Source organism: Typopeltis vanoorti, chromosome 19 (assembly GCF_054136105.1).
Source record: "Typopeltis vanoorti isolate ZY-2024b chromosome 19, IOZ_Tvanoo_1.0, whole genome shotgun sequence".
In the NCBI taxonomy this organism is placed as follows: Eukaryota; Metazoa; Arthropoda; class Arachnida; order Uropygi; family Thelyphonidae; genus Typopeltis; species Typopeltis vanoorti.
Window position 1 is genome coordinate 90,542,499 of NC_143567.1, and position 14,676 is coordinate 90,557,174.

The 14,676-nt window shown below is 36.3% G+C and overlaps 1 protein-coding gene across 1 annotated transcript in view; it reads right to left on the reverse strand.

Moving 5' to 3' along the window:
- The window catches only part of LOC150096330 (netrin receptor UNC5C-like), a 164,343-nt gene extending 158,965 nt beyond the window's left edge, over nt 1-5,378 (reverse strand). Inside the window, exon 1 of the mRNA XM_090409032.1 lies at nt 5,126-5,378. Coding sequence (XP_090265158.1) covers nt 5,126-5,378 — 253 coding nt within the window. The remainder of the gene's footprint in view (nt 1-5,125) is intronic.
- Nucleotides 5,379-14,676: the final 9,298 nt, after the last annotated feature.

The window sequence follows — 14,676 nt, forward strand, 5'->3', positions numbered from 1 at the left end:
GTGAAATTCATTTGAAACCCTCAGACAAACCTAAAATAAGGGGTTATCGCCTATACAGAAATGGTAGATTACTCTACAGAGGCGGTGGCACTGCCATCTTCATTAAATTTTATATTAAGCACCACTCTTCAACCACTAACCTTGAGATCACAGGCGTGGAAGTAGTCCCCAGTTCTGCTGGCAGATTGAAAATCTACTCAGCTTACAACCCTCCCCCAAAATCTCTACTACACTCTGACCTAAATTCCATCTTATGCGTCAGAGAGCCGACCATTATAGCCGGGGATCTGAACTCCAAGCACCCTGCATGGAATTGCTCAACCACCAACAAGAATGGTTGCATCCTTTCCAATTACTTAGGATCAAGCAACGCTGTTGTGGCAGGCCCCACCGAACCAACTCATCTCAGTACGTTTGGCACTGCTGATATCCTGGATACAGCTATCCTGCAGGGTATCAAACTCAATACAGCATTATATCCATGGATGAACTATCATCCGATCACAACCCAATTCTACTACTGCTGGAAAAACAAGAATACCTGTCTTGTCCTTCTCACTCCTATATAGCATGGGAAACATTGTCAACAGCAGCACTGAAGGATTATATTGGACCTGTTCCTTACATACGCACAAAAGAAGAAGTAGAAACTGCAGTTAAAAATCTCACACAACAAATTAATTCTGCTATAACGGTAGCTACCTCCTATAAATCTGCCCGCAAGCCAGATCGTTTGCCTGAAGACATCATGAACTTGATCAGAGACAAAAACAGAGCTAAGAAAAGATTTCATAACACGTGTGCGCCACAAGATAAAACAAATTTAAACAGATTAAATGGAGCAATAAGAAATGCGCTCAAAGAGACCAAGTATGGGAAGAAAGGTTAGCCTCCATTTCACCTACTGATCCATCTGGGGACTACTGAAAAATATCAAAATCAAAGTCAGATCCCTTCCCTCAATATTCTCTGACCAGGGCCTTGCTCACACAGATGTAGACAAAGCAGAAGTTATAGCATACAATTTGGAGGAGCAATGCAGGCCTTCGTATGAAAACCTTGACTTTGACCACATATATAAGATTCACAGCAAGGTCAGACACTCACTCAAACTTCCTATCACCAGCACTGACCATATTGCACCAACATTACCTGCTGAGATATATGACATTATTAAAAAATTAAAGAACAAAAAATCTCCTGGGCCAGACGGCATTACTAATCGGGTGATTAAACTTCTGCCCCGAAAAGCAGTAGTGCACTTGACCAGTATAATAAATGCAATTTTAAGATTTCACTATTTTCCTTCCACCTGGAAACTGGCTGATGTAATTCCTATACATAAACCAGGCAAAGACCCACACCTACCGCAAAATTATCGTCCAATCAGTCTCATCTCCAATCTGGGTAAGGTTGCGGAGAAGGTCATCCTCTCACGACTCCAAACCTCAGTAAATGACATAAACATCCTCCCTAAAGAACAGTTTGGTTTTCGGCAACACCATAGTACTACTCAGCAAATACACAGAATTGTCGAATACATCACCACCAGCTACAACTGGCGCCAGTGTACAGGGGCTGTTTTCCTAGACCTATCCAAAGCATTTGACAAAATCTGGCATTTTGGACTCCTGCACAAACTTATCTCAGCCGGTACTTCACTAAAAATGGTTCATCTAATCCACTGATATCTTCAGAATAGATCAATGCAAGTTAAAATCAACGGTTCTACATCGTCCCAGTGCCATATTTTTGCTGGAGTGCCGCAGGGAAGTCTACTGGCTCCATTGCTGTTTTCCCGTATACGTGTCAGACATCCCGCACAATCCGATGACTTCCGTTTTGGCCCTGTATGCGGACGATACGGCAATACTAACCAGATCTCTCAGACCCCATTTCATTACCAGAAAGCTTCAAGAAAACCTTCTAAAGCTGGAGGGTTGGTTCTCCAAGTGGAGATTGGAAGTCAACCCCCTGAAAAGCTCAGCCGTTCTTTTCTCAAAAAGGCCAATGTCTCCTGCAGGAGATGTGTTACTATTCAATACTAAAATTGCCTAGCAGACAGAAACAAATTACCTGGGTGTAATTCTCGACAAAAAGCCATCTTTCAACCAACACATCAAGTCTACGTGCGCAAAGGCATCTAAAGCCATAGCTCAGATCTATCCGCTAATTAATAGAAATAGCAAGCTCAGCAACAGAATCAAATTGCAACTATACCAGATGACGATTCGTCCTATAATCACCTATGCCTCTCCAGCCTGGAGCCACACCTCTAATACTAACATTATCAAGATACAACGAGTGCAGAACAAGTGCTTGAGAATGATTCTGAACGCCCCGTGGTATGTCAGAAACAATCAACTTCATAGAGATACAAATATTCCCTATATTTTCTCTTTTCTACAATCCTTAGCATCCAAGGTTTTCCTAAAGACGTCAACACACCCCAACGATTTGGTTCAACAAGCTGCAGCATACGAGGCTACGGACATATTCAAATATAGAAGATCAAAAGCTATATTAGCCTCCTATAGCGATGCATAATCTCCATGCCCCCATTCAGGGCGAGCAAACTGCTCATAAATTTTACCCTCACTGTAACCACAACAGATAGCGGGGAATATGAAAAGCACCTTGCTTCACCCCTAAAGACATAAATGTCAATTGTCAGTCACTTATTGCAGGAGGGACAGGTTGAGATGCGGTGATTAATACCCTTGGAGGGTAATGGATGGCATTGCTGTAGCCAATGAAGTTCTAACTGAGGCTCGGCTATTGCTGTTACCCTCTTTCCATGATCAGAGCTTTAATAGCTCAATATTATAAGGACTTATTGCAGATATATTAGCAATATGATTTTGCATCACAGGTTCATATAAACATCACTGGAAATATTTTTAAAATTCAAAAACTAACGTTAAAAAATAAATATTCACAGCATTCAATGCAAAATCAATATGCAGCTCAAATCAACAATGAAACACGCCTATATGTAAATCATATCATTACATTTTTAACCTTCATTCTACTAAAGTGTTTGATGTTAGGAGATTTATTTTACATTTATATGTAATTATTTTTATTAAAACTAAATATTTCTAAAAAAGTACCTGAAAATACTTAGTAAAATAATAATTATAAAATAATTATAAAAGATTTTTTATAATATTTTACAACACCTAATTATTTTAATGATAATGATTAAATATTTTTCACTTTCAATGCGTGGTAGCAATATGATAACAATATGATTTTACGTCGTTTATACGTATTATTGTTGGAAATATTCAAAAACTAACGTTAAAAAAATAAATAAATATTCATATTCATAACATTCAATCATCGATAAACAAGTTGGGAAAATATCAGAAAAGAAAATCTAAACATGACCACGAACTCAAGGTGCTCATTTTAGAAATCTCCCAAGAACGGCTTGCGCAATCTCACTAATGACAATTTCCCCACCTCATAATGTTCATTACGGAGCAAATGCTTTTCTCATTACAACCTCTTCTATCCAAAGAGAAAACTACGTTCGCCATTTAAGAATTCCTTCTTTATTAATAGTGTTCCTGATAATCAGAAAACAACAGTAGCTTTAAAAAAAAAAAAAAAAAACGTGTTTGAATTATTAGATTCTCTTATCTGTTCTCATCCAGACCATTATTTTCTATTTTACGAAACCGCCTGACAATCTGTTTCTACAAATAATTCAATTTGTTCCCTTAGATGTAATTTGTCTGTTTAAATATTAAAACCACTACCAAGACACTGAGTTATAGGGTCTCTGCAGGACGTTGAAGATTCGATTTTTCACATGGGAATGTACCGCTGGTTCTCATTTGTCGCACTGGCTGACAGCTTAATCTCTCTCGGCTCCGTTAAACTCCTGTTGTTCAGATTGTGCAGAGCACGTGCTATCCGGAAAACACTGCATCCCCCCCTCCTCTCTCTCTCTCCCTACTGATATGCCTTAAATCGTCTAAAATCAAAAAAACATGGAACAATTCCCATCATTATAATAACAAGTTTTTAGTTGTTTATTACAATAATAGCACAAAATATTAATCTGCGCATGCGCAAAGATTGGTTTTCGCCACTGAGTCGTTTAAAACAAGTTTATAGTTGCACAGGCATCTTTGAGATACGATTGACAGCTTCTCCTAGCGTTCAACATCTGTCTCGTTCGCCCTCTATAGGAGATCGAAGTTTTCAGTGGCTAATGTAAAAACGCAGTATCTGGATTAGTGACTCTTCGATCACGTGACTGGAGACTTGGGGGGAATATTGAGCTAAGCATGATAATATCCATTTATCAATGCGAACAATGGATTAAGTAGTAGTCACTAGATGTCGCCTGTAGTAGCAAATATAAAATATTTGAATTTTGCTATTGATCTTTTTTTTTTTTTTTTTTTTTTTTTTTTTTTTTTTTTTTTTACAAAACTGATAATTATTCTCTTGTATTATATGAATAGATTCATCCCCAACAAGATTTACTGCGATTTTCTTTACGGTCAATCAAAAGAATATTATTAAGCCTGTTGTATTACTTAAGACGTCAGATACAGTTACTGAGAAAAGAAAATAATATACAATGGAGAACGATCAATACTTAAAAAAAAAAACAAAATAATGACAGGCATCCATAACAAAAAAAAAAACAAAACTTTTTTTTTGTTTTAATGGAAAAGAACACGAAGACTTGCGATACTAAAAAGGAAGCTTAGCTTAATCACAACAAAGTGAGATCAAAGCAACTGCTTCAATTCTGAATTTTCTCTAAACTTTCTAGAAAACTTGAAGACATAAAAAAGAAGGGTCCATTGTTGCGCTCAGAACTTTGGAAAAGTGAATAGTCGTAATAAATATCTCCATCCGTCAGAGAAGAGGATGTTAGAGGCAGGAGGCGGAGGAGGATGAGGATGGAGTAGGATGCTTGACGAGAGAGAACAATAGCAATGCGCCCATCGCTTCGGCACTGCGTCCCCATCCATCACGAGGCGATGAGCTGGCATTCTCCACTATATCCCCCCCCCCAAGCATCCCTTCATCTTTTCCCCCTCCCCTCCATCCGATTCGGTCGATGTCTTCTGACTCCGTGCCAGCGATGCGAAGTTACAGGTCCTGGGATTCCTCCGAACCACGTACTGTGGCTGAAGACAGGATGTTGTGTTAATGGTCGACTTATTTCTGAAAGATGTTTTGACTTCGTAGTCAAATAAAGACGCTCCGACGAACGTAAAACGACGCGGAAAATGGCGCCATCTATCTATTCTGTGCCGTTTTATAGAAAGATATGAAGGAGAAAGTAATAAATGTGAAAGGGAAGAAGGGTCGGGTGAAAGGGATCGAGATGAATGTTGAGGAATCATATTCTGATGCAAGATTTTTCTCCTGTTGGATTTAAGAAATTAACAATCTCTTTTATTTTTATTTTTATTTTTTTTTACTTACGCGACGCCTTCCTCCTTGTTAGAAGAGTACCGAGAAGCGGCACATCTTCGACCACTGTTCGGATAGCGTTTAAGATGTGTCCCGCAAAGTAATTTAGTCATTAGACTCCTATCTCCGTCTGAATCGTATGTCTACCCTGGGTGTGTTATCTGCACGTGCTCACGAAGCTTTCCTCTCCCCTCACCCCCTCGTCTGCATCACTTATCTTAAAACATAATGAAGGACAAGATGGAAAGTAACAAGAGGAAACCCCTGATTGATCGAAAGAAACATACAGGGGCGAGAATGATAGAATATCGGAAAGCATATTCATGATTACGTTTGAAAAGAGGCGTTTTTTTTTTTTTTTTTTTTTTTTTTTTTTTTTTTTTTTTAGTGACGGAAGAGATACCTGTGGGGATTCAGATACCTCGTGAAAAATATCGCACCTTTCTAGACTATTTGGTGCTAGCTTTGGGTATTAGAAACATCCGGGCAACAAGCTGTTTTAGACATTTCGGGATTCTACTATTCCATAATTTACATTGCATTAAAGGGCTGGAAAAACTCAAAGACATCTGATGAAGGTCCTTGTGAGTTGAACGGAAAGAAGTTGCAGCAAGTAAAAAAGATGATTTTGGTTGTCTTGACGTTTGCAACGCAATGTCTTCATGCTCCAATTCTCTTACACTAAGACACCTTCAAGGTTAGACAAAAAAAAAAAAAAAAAGATGGTAATCTTAATTACTTGATCCATGAAATCCAACCTGGTAAGCCTTCGTTTTCCAAACCTTAATACGCAGTAAGAACAACGAAACATAGTTAGTTGAAAATAGGCTTTCAGAGAACTTTTTACTGTGCGTTTCTACCGAGGTTGATCTAATCCGTTTCTGAACAGAAACGTTATTTATTAGCAAGATTAGTTCTTTGAGTATACACTCAAGACGATTATCTTTAAAACGCCTCCTATTGCAGCTAAAACTAACGCTATGAAGATATGTTGAGGATTCGTTTTCATTCGCTTATATCTACAATTTCTAGGGGGTTTGCAAAATCCAATTTGTTTATCATTATTAAGGAAATAACGTACAACAAAAAATTGTATTAGTATTCTGTACTAACATAAAAAAAAATAGAAATTTAAGCATGGATGGCCTTATTCTAGGTTACATAGAAATGCACCCTATTAGCATACGAAGACATACAAACACAATACCCCCCCCCCCCCCCACACACACACTGCGAACTTGTTCGTGCGATTCGAGACTCCGAAAATAAATAAAGAAACATTACTATGGCTATAATAACTTAGTTTCCGAAAAAAAAATTACTTTCAGGTTGTGATAGTCAAAAAGAAGTATACTCTATTATTTATTTATTTTAATTAATTATTTATTTTTTATAAGTATTTTTTTTGTATAAATATTTTAAAACATGTTCGCATTTTTTCTATAATAATGGTGTAGTTGTGGCAGAGGAAATGACTCATGTTTTTTGTGAGCCATTCTTGTTAGAGATTTGATAGTTGTCTTTAGAATGTATAAGCATATTGCTGTCAGAGCTTTCCAGGAAAAATCAAGTACTTCATTCGGGTAGTTTAACGAATAAATAAAAACGAGAAAAGAAATTAAAAATCTAAGAGGATATTATAACCCGTGCATATTATGTTCTCTATTATTACAATTATTATTCCAAACTATGTGGAAATTAACAGTCGCAATAAAAGGCCTTTATTTGTAGTTTGTGCATTAAATTCATACACCAAAATTTTATTATTATGTTTATGAAATGAAATTACTAAATTTCATAAAAGTCTGTCCATCTGTAGTAGCTTTACAATATTTACGTAAATTTAAATTTATCCGCTTTTGAGAAAATTAAATGTCTACAAATTGTTAATCAATGAAACAGAAAATCGGCCAAAAATATAAGCCACTTTACACTTAATATTTTCTTTACATCTGCCTTTGATTTATTCCATCCTTCCATTCATATTTTCTTTATATTTCCGTAAACATCCTTTGCGCTATTGAGTATGACTCATTTCCAGCTGTTACGAATACGTGATGAACACGAACAATAAAGCAATGGCATTTGTATCTTATCCCTAATACACTCATATATATATATTTAAAAATCCTAAGAATTGAACTTAAACTTTGTTATAAGAATTCTGGAATTGTGTGTATGTGCGCGCGCGCATGTATACTTCCATATATTAATATGTAATAGTAGGACCTAACAAGTTGAATAATCTAATCTAATATAATTAATTACGAATTTAATTATTATTATCAGAATTAATAAACTTTTATATTAATTAAATAATGAATTTAATCATAAAATAAATCTTAAAATATTTTCTGATTAGTCAAATGAGGTGATATGAAAATTAAGACAACTCCTGCAGGGAAACCAGTGGATTTTGTCTCTAAATTGCGTTTTTTCTTTTCTTTCTTTTTTCTTTTTGTTGTTTTGTTTTTTGGCAGGCTATCTTATCTTCGTCCACCCGGTTAGCCTAGTGGCTATGCGCTTCGCAAGGGAAGAAGTGTCCTAGGTCCGATTCCCGTCGATGACGCGAGGAGCTCAAGGATCTTCTTCAGCATAGCCAAGTTAGCCAGTCTTGGGCGGGGACAGCAGGGTTTTTCCCCCAATTTATCTGGGGTTTTTTCATCCTTCAAGCAGGCAAATCGGCCCCATGAACACACAGAATAGAGTCATAGGATATAGTACGGCAAGGAAGGCAACGAGAAACCACCTTGCTCATAGCCATTTTATACGCCACCTAGATGGTGGCGTATATAATGGCTATAAGCTTCCTTTAAACAGCCGAAAGGCTATAACCACCACAACAACAACATCTTATCTTCATTTGCAAAACCCTGATAAAGATTCTTCGCGTCCTAGAGTTCGTTTAAAACCAGAACCAAAATAGTATATACAGACTGATACAGATCGAGTTAAAAAGTCACCTTCAAAGGATTAATGTATCTGTATCCATTTATCGAAATGGAAGGAGTAGTTTGTAATTCATTTTTAAGTTCGTTATTGGCAATTAGAAATTCTTCCTAATGGATAACTAGATTAGTACTGTTGTTAATCTAGTTATCCATTAAGAAGTGTTTCTAATTGTCGATAACGAACTTAAAAATTGTTAGCCACTAGTTAACGATATTAATGTGAAACTAGAAACCATCTTTACTAAATATAGACACACATACAACTGACCAGCCTAACTGTATTTTTGTTAAAAAAATGAACTTTGGCCACCGTATCCTTTGTAAAGTACGTAAGTAAAGATATTTCGGAGAAGCCAACTGTAAAATGAAGCATTTTCTTTCTCTGAGAGCATAGGTAGCCAAAACAAAACCTTGATTGGGTGTGTTATTGTAATCTGAGGCAATATCTGCTAGCAAAACTAATTAAAATGAGTTTTATCACTAGATGTCGCTAACGTATGTATTCCTTATGTTTACAAAGTATAAAAAAAACTTTGAATTACTTATTAGATATTTGTTGGACCACGCTCTTATTAATTCTGTCTACAAGGGCAATTTTTAGATCTTAAGCACCAATCTTCTATCATTTTTAATCCTTTTTTTTTAACCCTCGTACCTTCCAATAATCCTTTTTAATTTCCTTTTTTTACGGGGCCAAAATTTTTCAATTACGCTTTAAGTTTTCGTTGGCGGTATTTTGTTGAAACGCAGGACACTAAAAAACGACCAGTTTGACAGTTATTTCCAGATCTGCTTATCATCTACACGACAGTGAGTGTTGCGAGCGCCATCTACCATAAATTTTCTCTCTTCGGAACATAAAGTGGAACTGTTTACTTTACTAACTTCATTCATTTGCGTAACTGTAAAATAGAAGAGCAGCTTCAAATTAGATATGCTATTTATTAACATGGATAGGCTTTCACAAATATTTGTATAAAGAAGAAAGAAAAACGCTCGCAAATATACATAAATATGGACAAAGAAGAATATTAAGCACAATCTAGAAAAGAAATTAAAAAAATTACAGAAGCTCAATTTGTGTAAATTTTGATGTATTGCTGAATTCGAACAATTATTAATACATTGTTGTTTAACCATTGTTTACAAATGCATGCATTTTATACGCATTACAGTAACACATGTTGTACTGGCATCTGCTACGCTAATGTTTTGAATATATTCGAGAACAGCATCTGCTATGTGGTTATTATAAGTACACATTGCATAACAGCTGTTGCACCGATGTCGTAACTACACATTCGAAAACAGCATCTGCTATGCTGTTGTCAATTTGGTTACACATGCCAAAACAGAATCTGCTGCAACATGTTACAGTTGTACATTTCATACCAGCATACGTTACGCTGTTGTCATGGTTGCATATGTGAAAACAGAATCTGCTGCACCATGTTACAGTTGTACATTTCATAGCAGCATACGTTACGTTGTTGTCATGGTTGCACACGTGAAAACAGAATCTGCTGCACCATGTTACAGTTGTACATTTCATAGCAGCATACGTTACGTTGTTGTCATGGTTGCACACGTGAAAACAGAATCTGCTGTACCATGTTACAGTTGTACATTTCATAGCAGCATACGTTACGCTGTTGTCATGGTTGCACACATGAAAACAGAATCTGCTGCAACATGTTACAGTTGTACATTTCATAGCAGCATACGTTACGCTGTTGTCATGGTTGCACATGTGAAAACAGAATCTGCTGCACCATGTTACAGTTGTACATTTCATAGCAGCATACGTTACGCTGTTGTCATGGTTGCACATGTGAAAACAGAATCTGCTGCATCATGTTACAGTTGTGCATTTCATTGCAGCATACGTTATGTTGTTGTCATGGTTGCACATGTGAAAACAGAATCTGCTGCACCATGTTACAGTTGTACATTTCATAGCAGCATACGTTACGCTGTTGTCATGGTTGCACATGTGAAAACAGAATCTACTGCACCATGTTACAGTTGTACATTTCATTGCAGCATACGTTACGTTGTTGTCATGGTTGCACATGTGAAAACAGAATCTGCTGCATCATGTTACAGTTGTGCATTTCATAGCAGCATACGTTACGCTGCTGTCATGCCAAAACAGTATCTGCTTTACTGATGTTATAGCATCACATTCGAGAACAGAAATTGTTGCTATTATTTTGATCCGCATTCTTCTCTGGCATGTGAAAAAAAAAACTGCAATTACTGATTTTGATTATTTAATCTGCATTTAAGTCACGTCTTTCATTACATACTTTTGCACATTCATGGAATACTTTTCAAAACTAAAGTTAACGTAATGTCACCCATCTCTAGCTGATTTCAAGATTGTTTTTTATACAAGAAATTCCGAATTGCATTCGCGTTTTTAAGGCGATTGTTTACCAACTTTTCAAAAACCTATCGATCAAAGTATAGTCTTCTTTTTACTCTTGTTATCAGCCGGAAATGCCTTCAAAATTATGAAAAGTTGGCTTCGGTCATTTCACTATTGCTTCTTTTCTTTACCTCCAGATAATTGATGGAAATCTTTTACGAAATGACTAGATAACTTAATAAGTTGCTGTTCTCCCGGAACGGGGAAACATTTGTCAACACAAAAGCGCAATTGTTGGCCCCGCTCAAACTTGGCAGCGAGCCAAGATGATTTCCAATACACAGCTAGCCATAGTAGGAAGATACAGGAAATCAAAAACTCACCCTACGTTCCAGACACCAAAAAAAAATCCACTCTTTTTATTAATATTTATCAGGATTTTTCATCTAGATCTTCGAGAGATAAGAAATAAGAAATAATTTGGGATGTAATCGTTCAATAGAAGCACATCAATTGAGCCATAATTACATTCAAGTGCTTTTTGTGGTTTCCTGTGACAACGAAAACTGTCTTTTTTTTTTTTTTTTTTTTTTTTTTGTGGACCAAGTTGGAAAAAGTGAAGAAAAAATACATTCTTTTATGAAAACTGCAGAAGTTCCGGAAAGTTTGTGGTCGCGACATGGTGATATTGTATCGAGGTCTTAGATTGTGCTGTTAAGACCGTGATACAAGTAACATCCGGTTTCAGAAAAGTTCACTTCCGGTAAACTACTGACCAATTTTTAATTATTTATGTTTTGCTAAATAGAATGGTAACAACAAATATCTCTAAACAGACATTCCATTTTATATTAGCTTTTTTTTTTACACTTGTCATAAGGATTGGAATACTTGCTATACAATCTAGTTGCGTTGAAGTCAAGTAGCTGGATTGTTTTATCAATCCAGCTACTTAACCATATATTGCAGTCATTTCTGGTTGGCCACTTTAGTATTATTATTTCGTGACCCCTCCAAGAATTCCGAAGGCTCATCGAGGGAATATTTTTATTACTATTATTTCATACTTAATTGAGATTTGACTGGAAATATTTTATATACAAACGGAATCATCTTTTTCAAAATACTTACATTTGGTGACCCTTAACGAAGCTATGTCCCAGTAGACTAGCCAATTTTCATGCCGTGTACTATTAGTATCACCCGGGGAAAGTTTTGCTTATATAGTGTTGAAGTTCACTGAGACGTAGGTGCTATCATAAGGTCATGAAACAATTTTATCCCTTTTGAGTAGTTTAAAAGGATGGTCTCAGTGTTCTCACTGATCAAAAATATTTGCTTAATCCGCGGGAAAAAAAACAAACAAACATGCAGCCTAGAAGTGTTTTACTTGTTATTCTAATAATACTTAACATGACAAAATCTGCACATCTATGTGTATCGGTTAGTAAATATGATTTAGTGTCCAGAAAATTCATGCATCGAACATTTCATCGAACTATGGCTTAACATTTCATCACAGGAAAAAAAAAATAAAGAAAGAAAATAAAAGAATCCTCGAAGTTATACACAAAATTGCAATTGCTCTTCTGTCTACATATGCACAGAGGGATTTTTCGGCTCCATTGATTTTTATCTTTAATAGATATCCGTCCTTCCTCTTGTATGCTTCCACGTATGTCCACCCGTACCATGCAGGCTTTCGAAATCAAATGGTTAATTCTTATTCCCGTAACATCTTAAGTCTGTAAACTGCGTGTGTTCTTATGACCGGTTTGCCTGTTTAGCTGGAAACTCCCAAGTTTCTGATAAGAAAAATCCTTTGACCTCCATACGAGATCGACTAACGTACCTTCATTTGAAAATCCTTAAGGTTCTTCACACGGGATTCCAACCCAGCTCTCTCCAACCAAACTTCGTCGAAACCGACTGAGCTATAGAGTCTCTTAATAGAGATGTTTAACTTTATGAATTTTTAAATATTTCAAAAAATTCATAAATTTCTACATAGACATAAATATTCACTTGAAATAAAGACACTCAATTAGTTCGCATCAAATATGTAATAAATGTTCAATTATAATTATTTTAATTTACTATCTGCTTTATACTAACACGAAAATGAATCTCCAACAACCACTCTATGGAAGATTAATATCCTAAAAATAGAACAAACTTATTAAAAGCCTCGATGAACTCCTATTAAAATAATAGAGGTTCGCTTCCCAGCTTTAATATGACTAATAGTTTTAAGGCGCCTTGACTAAAATGCCAGTTGCTACTCCAAGACTCTTTGAGTACTTAACTAAAGGGTTCTTTATTGTAGCACCATCCGAAACTTTTCTTAGCGGTGCTACTGTCACAAAGACTAATTTATCAAGTCAACTGTCTGTTGAGTGATGCGATCGTCACAGCACTGCTGACTAATCTGACAGCCAATGTGCTCTTCCTAATGGGATACTCTATCTTCTCGCGCTTTCATTATGGAACCAGAAAAGAAACTTGTAATAATTCCACATCGGCTGAGAGCCTTTTATTAATTAGGTTAAGACAGCAATGGTACCGAAGAGAAAAATAAAACTGCAAACACAACGTTGGCTAACAGACGAGAGAGAGAGACAATAATTCATGGCACGTGCACTGAGATTACCCCTTTTAAGTGCTGTCAAGTAAATGTACAACCCCAAAATTCCACAAATTACTAAAACTATGCTTCTTAACAACCTCTTTTGGCTTACACATGGAGTCTGCTAATGTTACATAAGGGGGAGGGGGAGCAGAGTGATTCGAATCCCTTAATTACAGTACGGGATTCAAATCCAAGCTCTTTTATTTCCAAAAAAGAATTTGGATGTTGATTCTTGAGAAATTACCGATATTTAAAAAAAAAAAACTCAGATTTAGTAACATTCGTCTGTAGATGGCAGCACCTACCATTTACAAACTTTTTTTTTTTTTTTTAAATTTGAAAACTCACTTGATTCTATTCCACATTCCTAAGCTGTATTTGAATGATGAATTAGCATCTTCGTTCGTTTTATTTCCAGTCAAATATCTCAAGATGACGCCACCAACGTGTTTTTGTAGACACGAGATGTCAGGTACACTTTGGACATTAATATTCATATTTTGAAAGCTGTACGCAAAACTAAATGCTATCTGTTGGTTTCATCGTGTAGAAAATAAAAAAAAAAGTACAAATAAAAATGATCGATGGATATTTCAGATGAACATGTCAAGTACTCGTGCACATGCACAGTAGTCAACTCGGGAAGTCACTTCCATCTTCCACCCCCAAGGGGGTTGAGGGGTAATTTTTATGACAAATTACCATATGACAAGAAATTACTATACGAAGTATGAAAACTAGAAACAAAGTGATGTAGGGATAATATTTACCCCATTTGGTAGTAATATACAAACCCTTACTTTCAACAGAAGTTAATCGAAATTGATGACTGAAAGAAAACATAAATGAACAACCAAAGGACATTACAGGAAAACTTCGAGGGTGACCCAGACGTTCTATTTGAAGGTCTGTTCAACAGTAGAGTCCCACTTTAATACTTCCATGTGCATGATTTTCCACGCGTGAAATCAGATCCACAAATGATAAATGAGAAGCAACAGGACGTTTGTCACCTTAGTCACTGCTTTGTATCCAACTGCGCAAAGACTAAAAGACCTGTTTGTACACATCCAATTCAAATGATCTCCTTCTCGTTCTTACTCAGCATCTATTTTAAGGATCTCCGAGATTATTTAGTTATCGGGGGGGGGCAGGAGGGGAGAGACCAAATGAAAATTAAACTTGGAGGAAAACGTACGATCCAACCAGTCCAGGAATGCCAACGATAAATTACGATTACACATGGAGGTCATGTATCTTCTACACACAGAAAGAAA